Source organism: Cyprinus carpio, unplaced genomic scaffold (assembly GCF_018340385.1).
Source record: "Cyprinus carpio isolate SPL01 unplaced genomic scaffold, ASM1834038v1 S000000775, whole genome shotgun sequence".
Taxonomy (NCBI): Eukaryota; Metazoa; Chordata; class Actinopteri; order Cypriniformes; family Cyprinidae; genus Cyprinus; species Cyprinus carpio.
This window is the reverse complement of record NW_024873504.1, coordinates 1-14,619: the sequence shown is the minus strand read 5'-3', so window position 1 is coordinate 14,619 and position 14,619 is coordinate 1. Positions and strand designations below refer to the sequence as shown.

Sequence of the window (14,619 nt, the reverse complement as noted above, 5' to 3'; positions counted from 1 at the left end):
CACACACAACCGGGTAAAGATTAAACTTCAAACTCAAATGGTAAAGTCCACATGAATGTGTGGTGTGTGGGTGTGTGGTGTGTGTGTGTGTGATCTAGTCGTGGCGGGTTGTTATGAGGTTTTGGGTAGGGTCTTTGTCACAGACGGTAACAGGTCACTGGTTAATTCGCATAAGGTTCAGCTGGATGTCACAGGTGACGATTTCTCTGATCATTTAAGGAGATTATTGTGAGATTGTGTCGTGTGTGTGTGTGTGTGTGTGTGTGTGTGTCGGCCGCTAGAGACAGTGCTGTGCCATTTACAGGTAGATTTGATTTTACACTGATTAAGACTGATTCATTAATTTTATATGAAACTTCTGGTTTTCTGCTTTCAGTCCATTAAGACCCAAATAAACAGAGAAAATAATCCACTGAAATAATGATCTTTTGTTGATAAAGGATTTTTATTTGCCGCATCAGGGTTTTCTCAGCTGCTGTTTGGGAAATAAAAAAATAAATTAAAAACTAAAAAAATAAAAAAAAAAAAAAACAATCAAAAAAAAAAACAATAAAATAAAAACAAAAAAACCAAAAAAAAAAAAAAAAAAAAAATACACAATAAAAATAATCAAAATAAACCACTGAGTGAATAATAAAAAAAAAATAATAATGTAAAATTTAAATGAATAATAAGGAATTAAAAAAAAAAAATGCTTACTAAAATAAACTATACAATTAAAATAAATGTATAAAAATAATTATAAATAATTTTTTAAAATGAACAACTAAAAACAAATTAAACAAAAATATAAAATTAAAATAGATAAGTAAAAAATGCTTACTAAAATTAAAATGAATAAATAAGAATTTTAAAAATAAAAAAAAAACAATCGAAATTAACTTATTAACCCACAACAGACAACCGTGGCCATGTGAATGTGTTAATAAAATGATTGAAATATTAACTAAAATAAACACACCCGTGCAGCGTTGTAGATGCGGAAGATCCTGCTGATGATGTCCTCCTCCAGATCCGCCGACACAAACTCCACCTGCAGCGGCCCGTGACGATGAACACCGTTCTCCGGCCAGTACTGCGGACACAGCTGCACACACACACACACACACACACACACACACACACACACACACACACACACACACACACACACACACACACACCAGCGTAAGCTCGTTGTTTGTGTCACACAGAGAGTCAAACACTCAAAAGGAAATAAACTGTCAAACTGGAGCGGAAACACAAATTCTCTCCAGCAGCGTAAACGCTATGAAATATTAACTGACAGATGCTCTCTCTCTCTCTCTCTCTGTGTGTGTGTGTGTGTTAGTGTGTGTGGAGTGTGTGTTTGTTATCCATTCAAAATCTCCCATCATCCTCTATTTGACGCCCTCACTCTCCACTGGCTGGCCATTGTTGTGTTTTTGTGAAAAAATATAGTGATGAAAAACTGAGTTTATTTGCGGGACACACCATCACTCCGCATCTGAAGTGTTTGTGTGTGTGTGTGTGTGTATGTGAGTCTGTGCGAGTGTGTGTGAGTGTGTGTGTGTGTGTGTGTGTGTGTGTGTGTGTGTGTGTGAGAGTGTGTGCGATTGTGTGTGTGTGTGTGTGTGTGTGTGTGAGAGTGTGAGAGTGTGTGCGAGTGTTTGTGTGTGTGTGTGTGTGTGTGTGTGTGTGTGTGTGTGTGTGTGTGTAAAAACATCCACTTCTGCTCACAAACTCACTCAAAGCCCTGTAAACACTCTCACAGTTGAACAACTGACAGAAATGACTCATGTTCACAAGTTTGATTCCTTTCAGTGAATCATTTCAACCGTCTGTTTCAATGAATTCAAAGCTTAGATTTAAATGTGTTTTTCCTCCATGTATTTAAATGCTTAGTATCAGTGTCTCTCTGTGTAATTTCTGTTATTATATAGGTGCATATGAATGAAAATTAAATGTGATTCTTCCTCATCTGAGGCTTATTTAACAAAATATATTTTTACACTCATTAGAGTTGGTAAGTTTCAATACTTTGAATAACTCTTTTTCATTAGTGTTCATGTGTCATGTGTTTTTTCATGTGTTAAAAAGTTTAGTATAAACATCTGTAGGTAAATATTACTTTTATTGGGGCATATAAATGAAAAAAAAAACAATTACATTTTTCATTATTAAATTTTTCTTCCTTGTCTTCCTTGCAAAAAAATGATCTCTATGAAGAATTTCACTACAAATGACTTGCTTCTTCAGTCAGACCAAGGCTGCATCTCAATTCTATATACACATAAACCAAATACAGAGCTATAAACCATAGATCACGACATACTCATAGATAGATTACAAAACTATACAGGCATCCAAGGGCAGGCTTTAAGATGGTTCAGATCCTACCTGTCCGATCGCTACCACTTTGTTTTATAAATGAGGAGTCATTCATCATTTATCACCAGTAAAATATGGAGTGCCACAAGGATCTGTCCTAGGTCCTCTGCTATTTTCAATATACATGTTGCCCCTTGGTAATATCATTAGAAAATACGGGATTAGTTTCCCACTGTTATGCTGATGATACTCAACCTATATATCTCAACAAGACCAGGTGAAACTTCTAAATTATCTAAGCTAACAGAGTGTGTTAAAAATGTAAAAGATTGGATGACCAATAATTTTCTCCTATTAAATTCAGATAAGACAGAGATATTACTTATTGGACCAAAAAAACATTACACAGAATCTCCTAGATTACAATTTGCAATTAGACGGATATACTGTTACTTCCTCTACTGTCAAAAATCTGGGTGTTATATTAGACAGTAACTTGTCTTTTAAAATCATATTTCCCATGTTACAAAAAACAGCATTCTTCCATCTTAGAAACATTGCCAAGCTACGAAACATGTTACCTGTTCCTGATGCAGAAAAGCTAGTTCATGCGTTCATGACCTCTAGACTAGACTAATATAATGCACTGCTAGGTGGTTGTCCTGCATCTTCAATAAACAAGCTACAGGTAGTCCAAAATGCAGCGGCTAGAGTCCTTACCAGTCAGGCTCAAAATGAAAATATATGATCATATTACCCCAATACTACAGTCTCTGCACTGGCTACCTATTAAGTTCCGTATCAGTTACAAAATATTATTACTTACTTATAAGGCCCTTAATGGCTAGCTCCTGCGTACCTAACTAGTCTTCTACCACGTTACAATCCATCACGCTCCCTAAGGTCACAAAACGCTGGACTTTTGATAGTACCTAGGATAGAAAAGTCCACTAAAGGAGGTAGAGCTTTTTCACATTTGGCTCCCAAACTCTGGAATAGTCTTCCTGATAATATAAAAAACTACCAAATTTTGCTATAAGTTTGATTGCAACATATAATCATTACTGTTAATAGTGTTCTCCGTCTGTTTGATTACATGACTTTAACTAACTGCATGGTTTTTACTGTACAATTCTGCCATATGGACATTAACTTGAGATCTCCACTGATAAGCTATTACTAAATATAATGTGGAAAACTTCAATTTTCTGTAAAGCTGCTTTGCAGTTTGGAGCAGTTGGGGGTTTGGTGCCTTGCTCAAGGACACCTCAGTCGTGGTATTGCCAGCCCGAGACTCGAACCCACAACCTTAGGTTTAGGAGTCAAACTCTCTAACCACTAGGCCACGACTTCCCCAATCACTTCAAGTTGTCAGTTTTAATTACTCAATTCAAAACTCTGAATATTTGTTTGCACTGTATGTGCTAAAATGATGAGTATAAATATCAACAGGTAAATATCGCTGTTTATGACTTTGTTATATTGGTGCATAAATGAAAATGATCGCATATGATTGTTCATTCAGTGATGATCTTTAGACACTTGATCCTGTGTGTGTGTGTGTGTGTGTGTGTGTGTGTGTGTGTGTGTGTGTGTGTGTGTGTGTGTGTGTGTTTGCACAGGTTTGAGCTTCTTTGATGGGGTTTGTTCTGACAGAGCCTGAGGCTGTCTTTCCCACAGACACACACACTAGAATCTCAATCACCGTCACACACACACACACACACACACACACACACACACACACACACACACACACACACACACACACACACTGTCTCTCTCTCTCTCTCACACACACACACACACACACACACACTGTCTCTCTCTCTCTCTCTCTCTCTCTCTCTCTCACACACACACTTATTTAAACTTTCAGCAAAAAAAGTGTTAATAAATTTGAATAATTTCAGTGAATCAAAATAAGTTTTATACTTATATTTTTATTGCGTTCTGTACAGGTACATTTAAAGTATTTGTTGTGGAGTGTTTATAATGTTTGTAATAAACATTTTATTTAATGGTATTTTAGATTATTTCTGAAAGCATTTGTTGCGGAGTGACAAGAACTAAAATACATGTTTAGAGTTCAGTAAGTTTGATTCATTTCAGTGACTGAACTGATTCAGAGCTCTGATTCAAAAACTCTTGACAACTGTTTGTGTTATTAATGTTCATATGTCATTATCTCTGTGTGATTTTTTTTACATGTATGTTTTAGTATAAATATCAGTAAGTAAATATTGCAGTTTTGATTATGTATTGTTATATACGTGCATATAAATGAAAACAATTCAATATGATTCTTCTTCATCTGGTGATGAGACAGAGGTGATTCAATAGAGTCACTCGTTTAAACTTCAGTGGAAAGAGAGCTGATAAATTTGATTCAATGATTTGTTTTATACTCATATTTTTAATTTGTCTTCTGTTCTGAATGTGGGTAAATGTAAAGTACTTATTGTGGAGTGTTTATAGTGTTTGTGAATGTTGCATTTGCTTGCATTGAACATGATTTCTGATTGCAATAATAAAATATGACATACACTGATACAATAATGCAATTCTGACCTGGTGTGACTTTCAGTCAGTTCAGTTAAAAATTCTTTTCTGAAAACCCAGCGGTTCAGAGACACGTTCTTGTGCTTCAGCACTTGATCAAAATAATAAAAGAATAATAAATGAACTCCTAACAGCATGGGTCTGACCTGCGCCGGATCCACATCGTTTAGCATCACGATAGATGTGCAGTGATAGTCCAGAACCAGACGCCAGAAGTCCTTCACTGTGTTTGGCAAAGGATGCTGGGTAACGATGAACGCAGACGGCTGCTTGTAGCTCTGACAGAGAGATGAAGAACACGAGACACTCATTATCAAATTATACAAAGAGTATTTATGATAAAACACATTTAGAGTTTAGGAATCAGTCTCATGTGAGTGAGCATCGTATGTCACTTCACTAATGTTCTTGTTTAAGGGCCCTTGAAGGAGTTCTGTCACATGATCAATGCAAACGTGTTTCTGTAGAGTTTGAGTTTCGCTGCATCTCGATGTGAGCAACAGAACACGAAGATGACAAAAAGATGTCTAATCATCATGAAAATGTTTTTGTGATATTATTTTTTAGTGCAATTAAATGCATTTATCTCTTTCTCTCTCAAAAACAAACAAACAACAAAAAAACAAAAAAAACAAATAAATAAATATTTTACACATTACATTTAGCATATGTGACCCTGCAGCACAAAAGCAGTCATGAGTAGCACAGGTATATTTGTAGCAATAGATAACAATACATTGTATGGGTCAAAATTATTCATTTTTCTTTTATGACAAAAATCATTAATATATTAATAAAAGATCATGTTCCATGAAGATATTTTGTAATTTTCTTACCGTAAATATATAAAAACTTAATTTCTGATTAGTAATATGCATTGCTAAGAACTTCATGTGGACAACTTTAACCCTCATAAATAAATAAATAAATAAATAAATAAATAAATAAATAAATAAATATTTTACACATTACATTTAGCATATAATTTTACAATTTAAAATGTAAAATTGAATTTTATATGTATGTGTCTGTTGTTCTGCATTTAATTATGCAATTTAAAAAAATAAAAACAAAAAAATAATCACATTACACTAATAAGAATGGAAAGAGATTCCTGCATTTGCATAAATAAATAAATACATAAATATATAAACATATAAACATACATGGGTCAAAGACTAAAAAGGGTTTAAGCATAAAAACAATACTGATTAATACATGCTCACTTATTATTTTATATATTTTAATATGTACAAGTCAGAATAAGCATGTTATTTGAATTTTTACATAAATATAAGTGTTACACTAAATGACAATGGAATATTATTTCAAACAAATTTCGACATTTTATTCTCCAAAAACTTATTTGAAACCTTATAAGTAGACACTTTACTTGTATTCAGTGTGCTTTCTATGGACATAAAATCACTTTTGTACATTTATTTTGATGCGGACATCTTAACGTCTTTGACACCGTGTATAGATATACACATGTATGTATGTATGCATTTTCCTCATGCAAAATCAAATTTTTGCAATCCTAATAATTTTGCGTTGACAGAGGGTACTAATGGAGTGAGGTGCGGTGGCGTACGTCCATGAGCGCGGCGTTGATGTAGTTGCTGCTCTCTCCGTCAATGGTGATGAGGAAGGGCAGGCAGCGGTCAGGAGGAAGCACATCCATGCAGCGGTTCTTCTCATGATTCCTCGGCAGCAGAGCGATGCTACAGTCCTCCACACGCAGCGTCGGCGTCACCATGTTCAGCGTCTGACAACACCACAGACCGACATTATTTACATATTATCACTGTGAATAAACATTACAGCTGATGTAATTAACACAGACAGCATTCATACTAAAACCTCACATTTTAGAAGTAAAACCGGCCGCTGAAACACTAAAACACTGAAACACAAACACTGAAACACTGAAACACAGAAACACTGAAACACTGAAACACAAACACTGAAACAAACACTGAAACACAAACACTGAAACACAGAAACACTGAAACACTGAAACACGAACACTGAAACACAAACACCTAAAACAAACACTGAAACACTGAAACACAAACACTGAAACAAACACTGAAACACAAAAAACTGAAACCCAGAAACACTGAAACACTGAAACACAAACACAGAAACACTGAAACAAACACTGAAACACAAACACTGAAACACTGAAACACAAACACTGAAACACAAACACTGAAACACTGAAACACAAACACAGAAACACTGAAACACTGAAACACAAACACTGAAACAAACACTGAAACACAAATACTGAAACACAAACACAGAAACACTGAAACAAACACTGAAAAAAACACTGAAACACAAACACTGAAACAAACACTGAAACACTGAAACACAAACGCTGAAACAAACACTGAAACACTGAAACACAAACACTGAAACAAACACTGAAACACTGAAACACAAACACTGAAACACAAACACTGAAACACAAACACTGAAACAAACACTGAAACACAAACACTGAAACAGAAACACTGAAACACAGAAACACAAACACTAAAACAAACACTGAAACACTGAAACACAAACACTGAAACACAAAAAACTGAAACACAGAAACACTGAAAACACTGAAACACAAACACTGAAAAACACAAACACTGAAACACTGAAACAAAAACACTGAAACACTGAAACACAAACACAGAAACACTGAAACACAAACACTGAAACACAAACACTGAAACACTGAAACACAAACACTGAAACAAACACTGAAACACAAATACTGAAACACAAACACAGAAACACTGAAACAAACACTGAAACACTGAAACAAACACTGAAACACTGAAACACAAATGCTGAAACAAACACTGAAACACTGAAACACAAACACTGAAACACTGAAACAAACACTGAAACACTGAAACACAAACACTGAAACACACAAACACTGAAACACAAACACTGAAACAAACACTGAAACACTGAAACACAAACACAGAAACACAAACACTGAAACACTGAAACACAAACACAGAAACACTGAAACACAAACACTGAAACACTGAAACACTGAAACACAAACACAAACACAAACACTGAAACACAAACACTGAAACACAAACACTGAAACACTGAAACACAAACCACTGAAACACTGAAACACAGAAACACTGAAACACAAACACTAACACAGAAAACACTGAAACACAAACACTGAAACAAACACAAACACAAACACTGAAACACTGAAACCACTGAAACACTGAAACACACAAAAAACACAAACACTGAAACAAACACAAACACACTGAAACAAACACTGAAACACTGAAACACAAACACACTGAAACACAAAACAACTGAAACACTGAAACAAAAAAACACTGAAACACAAACACTGAAACACTGAAACACTGAAACACTGAAACACAAACACTGAAACACTAAACACTGAAACACTGAAACACAAATACAGAAAACACTGAAACACAAAAACCACTGAAACACTGAAACACAAACACTGAAACACTGAAACACAGACACTGAAACACTGAAACAAAAACACTGAAACACAAACACTGAAACACTGAAACTCAAACACTGAAACACAAACACTGAAACACAAACACTGAAACACTGAAACACTGAAACACAAACACTGAAACACAAACACTGAAACACTGAAACACAAACACAGAAACCACTGAAACACAAACAAACACTGAAAACACAAACACTGAAACACTGAAACACACAAATACAGAAACACTGAAACACAAAACACTGAAACACTGAAACACAAACAAACACTGAAACACTGAAACACAAACACAGAAACACACTGAAAAAACAAACACTGAAACACAAACACTGAAACACTGAAACACAAAACACAGAAACACTGAAAACACTGAAACACAAAACACTGAAACACTGAAAACACAAAACACAGAAAAAACACTGAGAAACACAAACTCTGAAACACTGAAACACAAACACTGAAACACTGAAACACAAACACTGAAACACAAACACTGAAACACAAACACTGAAACACTGAAACACAAACACTGAAACACAAACACTGAAACACAAACACAGAAACACTGAAACACAAACACTGAAACACTGAAACACAAACACTGAAACACTGAAACACAAACACAGAAACACTGAAACACTGAAACACAAACACTGAAACACTGAAACACTGAAACACAAACACAGAAACACTGAAACACAAACACTGAAACACTGAAACACAAACACTGAAACACAAACACTGAAACACTGAAACACAGAAACACAAACACTGAAACACAAACACTGAAACACTGAAACACAAACACTGAAACACAAACACTGAAACAAACACTGAAAACACTGAAACACAAACACTGAAACACAAACACTGAAACACTGAAACACAGAAACACAAACACTGAAACACTGAAACACAAACACAGAAACACTGAAACACAAACACTGAAACTCTGAAACACTGAAACACAAACACTGTGTTTTTAATGCATTCATTATTATTAATTAATTTTATAACATTATAAAACTTATCTATTCAGCTTTACACCTATATTTAGAAAATATAATATAAAAAATATAAAATAAAAACATGACAATCAAACCATTAAATATTACAATGCATTTTAACTTTGGTTACATTTATTTATGAAAAAGATATGAACACCTTTATTATGCATAACATAAAGGCTGTAAGTAAAGTGTCACTGATATTTGAACTGGAAAACAAGACAAAAATAAAGTACGAACAAAATAAAAGAGTAGTTTTGATTTTTCTATAAATGTGCAAGCAGCAGAAGAGATGAAGAACTGTTCAGTGCTTGAAATCTGCTGCAGAAACAGAAAAACAAGCCTGACATTTTCTGTTTCCAATACTGGCCTAATCAAATCAATGCTGATAATGTCTTTGAAACGTCCTGATAACTGATGCAGTCACTCACTGAAATATTGTGCGGCTCTGATATTCAATACAACGCTCATATTTTACCGTTTCTTCACTGCAGCACTTTGTAAATCAAATCAATGCAGAAACACAGAAAGCGTTTCATATCTTCAGCTCTGAAAGCCTTTATAAACAATCAAGCGTCTCACCCTGAACTCCTCTTTGATTGGACTGGAGTTGGTCTGAGGATCCAATCGGTTCATGTCGTAGTAAACAGAGCGAAGCTGATTGGCTGGGATGGTGGTGTCGCCGCAGAGACACGCCTCCAAGATGGCGTCATGAATGAAGACATACTGCTCCTGACAAACACAAGAAACAAGATCCAGCACGACTGAAGACTATCAAACCATGACAGAATGACTAGAGTTCAAAAGTCTTTCTTTTGTTCTTCAAGAACACATTAAATTTATCAAAAGTGACATTATAGACATTTGTCGTGTTCCAAAAGATTTCTATTTAAAATAAATGCTGTTCTTCTGAACTTTCTATTCATCTGTGAATACTAAAAAATTAAATATATCACAGTTTCCACAAAAAATATTGTGTAGCACAACTATTTTCAACACTGTAAACAAGAAATGTTTAAAAACGAAACTGAAATGAAATATTTTAAGTATTATTATTATTAGGGGTGGCACGGTTCAACTTTTTCACGGTTTTAGAGTCACGGTTGTGGTATGGTTCGGTATGTGCTATGTTTATGGAAAAACTATACTTTCAAATAAAAATCCAACTATCCAACTACAAGCAACAGCACAAATAAATACAACAGAGTAAAGATACAAAAAATAAACAGTGATTTTCAGTATTTTTTAGGTAGGTCTAGCATTGGTTTTTTGGTACAGAAATTGAATAAAGTAATCAAATGTTATACAGCATTGCATATTGGACTGTATAAATTAAAGATTATTCTTTATTAAAGTTACAAAAGCTTTTCAATCAAGAGCAGTGAGTGATTCCTTTGTTGTCGCTGTTTGATTAATATTAAGACTGTCCCTTTAAGAGAATGCACTGATCCAGTACATTCAGCCGGCTATGTCTGCTATAGGATGCTTACCAAGATGGGCATTTTGACATAATTTTTGTGTGAATTTGTCCATTTAAACACAATACTTCAGAGAGAGCTTAATATTTGCGCACGTTCGGAGGCGCGGGTTTGCATGCTTCGGATGAGCGCACGCACAAATCTTCTCACATATGAGTTAAGTTTAAACACATATTAACGTGTGCTGTTCAGGTCTCACCTGTGCGTGCACTATCAGCACCCGGGTGATGACGGAATAAATGACTGCTCATATTCCAGTATACGGCATTTAGATTGAACAAGAGTCAATGGTTTTTTCTTTTTTTCTCATCACTGTTGTTGTAATGTCTGGGAAGCCAGAATGCGCATCCATCAACAGAAACATATATTAGCTGAACCCTGCCATTTATAACATGTTATTTATAGCAAACCATATTACACATGCTTTGTCAGATTTAAGTTGAACCGCGGTCCTAGCACATGCCGAACCGTTTGTAGAGAACCGAACCGTCCCACCCCTAATTATTATTATTATTATTATTATTATTATTATTATTATTATTATAAATGTTAATTTTAATCAAAATTAAACAATTGTTACCTATTAAAATACATTTTAAATTAATGCAAACATGACAATATAAATTATTATAAATATCATTAATGTAATTAAGAAAATGAAAAAAGTTAAATTAAATTGTAATAAAAATTTAATAATTTTAAATACTAATATAATTGTTAAATTAATATAAATATGTAAGATATTATAAATATAATAACTGTAAATTAATATAAAGCTGTTTTTAATATAAGGGAAAAAAATTAAGTATTTTTAATTAAAAATATAACATTTTAATTAAAATTTAGTAATTTTAATTATTAATATAAATGTTAAATCAATAAAAATATGTATATACATATATGCCTATGTCATTAATTAAGAAAATGAAAATTTATTTTTTAATGATTAATCATCATATTAGAATGATTTCTGAAGATCATGTGACACTGAAGACTGGAGTAATGATGCTGAAAATACAGCTGCACATCACAGAAATAAATTACATTTTAACAGAGATTCACATAGAGAACAGTTGTTTTATATTGCAATAATATTTCACATTTTACTGTATTTTTGATCAAATAAATGCAGCTCTGGTGAGCAGAAGAGACTCTTCAGTTGTAGTTTTCTACAGAAGGAAATGCTTGATTTCCTCCGTGGCTGTGCCGCTTTTCTCTCTTCATCTGCTTTGTATTCATGGAATTTGTCAGCGTTGCAAATGCAGATGCCGCTGTGATTGCACTCATTTGTTTCACGAGAGACTTTGACGGTGTAAAACAGAAAGAACATCAAACTGTATTAGCAGCGAGTCGTCATGCGTGATGCGTCGAGCGTTTGATGGAAATCATTGCTGAAGTGACATTTCCGCAGCATCTTGGCCTTTCGCTTTGTCTAGATAGTGAGGACGGGGTGAGAGCTTCTCTGATTAGACATCTGCTGTGACCTCTGACCTTTCCGGTGGTGTGTCCAATCGGAATGCAGCCTAAAAAGCATGCAATCAGCAGCGGAGCTCTAATGAGTGTGTGTCACCCAGAATGATTAGTGATGGTTCAAACACGTGTGTGAAAAGGTAACGTGTGCCCGTCGGGCGTCAAAGCGTGCCAAAACACCTGCGAGCTAAACACACACACACACACACACACACACACACACACACACACACACACACACACACACACACCGTCTGAAGGTCACTGAACGTCTGCAGGGTGAATCAGGCTTCTCAAATACCAGTGCAGACGTCAGCTCTGAAGCATTTGCTCATTAAACGCAGCGATGCAGTCGAGAGAAACGACAGCAGATGCTGCAGAAACCCGTCAGGAGCCGTAAAAACTCAAACGCATTACAGCTCTTAAAGCAGCTGCATTGGGCCAGTCGAGTGTTTCTGAGACGCTCACAGGTGAAAATGTGTCCCTGCAGCACAGAAGCAGTCATCAGTAGCACAGCTATATTTGTAGCAATAACCAAAAATACCTTGTATGGGTCAAAATTATACATTTTTATTTTATGCCAAAAATCATTAGGATATTAAGTAAAGATCATGTTCCATGAAGATATTTTGTAAATTTCCTACCGTAAATATATCAAAACTTAATTTATTAGTAATATGCATTGCTAAGAACTTCATTTGAACAACTTTAAAGATGATTTTCTCAATATTTAGATTTTTTTGCACCCTCAGATTCCAGATTTTCAAATTAGTTGTATCTCAGACAAATATTGTCCTCCTAACAAACCACACATCAATGGAGAGATTATTTATTCAGCTTTCAGATGATGCATACACCTCAATTTCAAAAAAATGTACCCTTATGACTGGTTTTGCGCTTTAACAGCTTTCTGTTCTAAAGCCTCTTATACTAGAACCATATTTATATTTTTATTTATCTCAATTTAAAAAAAAAAGACCTCTACATATAAATATAACATTTATTTGTGTAGCATTTTTATATGCTATATATTTATATATAAATATTTTATGAAATAAAGATTAAAAAATAAATATTTTGTAAAATATAATTTATATCATATAAATATCAATCACAATGTAACCAACAGCAATGGCATCACTGCAAACACACTGAACTGTGATTATAATTTATTATTCAGATAACATGAATACTCTCAGAGTTTTCACATGTAATTGCCAGGCTCAGTGAGGTGAAGGTTAAGAGGTCAGAGGTCAAAGGTGAGGGAAGGAGTACCTCGGTCTGCACCATGTTGACTCTGCGAGATCGCAGCTCTCTCACGCAGTTATAGATGTCGACGACTCCTTCCCGCTCCGCCATGTCCAGCATGATGTCAATCACGATGAAGCAGCCCGTTCGCCCCGCCCCCGCGCTGTGAGCGACCAATCAAAACACAGATTCAGATCAACAGATAAAACCACAGGAATAAAACAATCAAAATCACATTAATGCCAACATCTGTCTGGAGAAGACCTTCAACTGTATCTGAAGTTTATTTGTGAGTCGGAATTACTATAATAATGAGTTTCTGTTTAGTAAAAAAAAATCTTTCTTGAATTCAAGTTTTATGCATGTATTGATAAGTTTTAAATAACTTTTACATTAGTTCCAAGTTCTCTCACTTGATTGTAATGTCATTTAAACATATATATATATATATATATATATATATATATATATATATATATATATATATATATATATAACAGAATGGCACTACAAAATAAACAGATAAATAAAGTTTGGAATGATTAAGATTTTTAATGCTTTCAAAAGAAGTTTGTGTCCCGCAATTCTTTTTATTGTTTCTTTTTAAATATTTTTATTGTTTCAAAGAATCAAATAATAATAAAAAAGGTAATTGTGAATTTTGCTCTCACAATTTTTACTTTATATAATGCAATTCTGAAAATATAAAGTCAAACTGTGAAAACAAAAGTAAAAAAAAAAATGTCACAATTACCTTTTTTATTCTGTGGAATAATAATGTTTTTTTTTTCATACACAATATTACTGTTTAAACTGTATTTTTGGGCAGATGAATCCAATGTTGGACAGCAGAAGAAACTTCTTTCAAAAAATAAACACACACACACACACACACACGAAGATGCTAATGGTAATAGAAAAGCTTTTATTACATGTAACATATAGCTTTATTTCAAACTTTTGACTGATAGTGTTGATATAATAATAATAGCTTATAACAATGAGT

At 34.2% G+C, this 14,619-nt stretch overlaps 1 protein-coding gene across 1 annotated transcript; it reads right to left on the bottom strand.

The window, feature by feature from the left end:
• Nucleotides 1-897: 897 nt before the first annotated feature.
• On the bottom strand, nt 898-13,776 carry LOC122134279 (receptor-type tyrosine-protein phosphatase mu; the record flags this gene model as incomplete). The annotated part of the gene is made up of 5 exons (XM_042753960.1): nt 898-1,087; nt 5,019-5,150; nt 6,467-6,640; nt 10,000-10,149; nt 13,641-13,776. Coding segments are annotated over 5 exons (733 nt in total), but the record flags the coding sequence as incomplete, so codon positions are not given.
• Nucleotides 13,777-14,619: the final 843 nt, after the last annotated feature.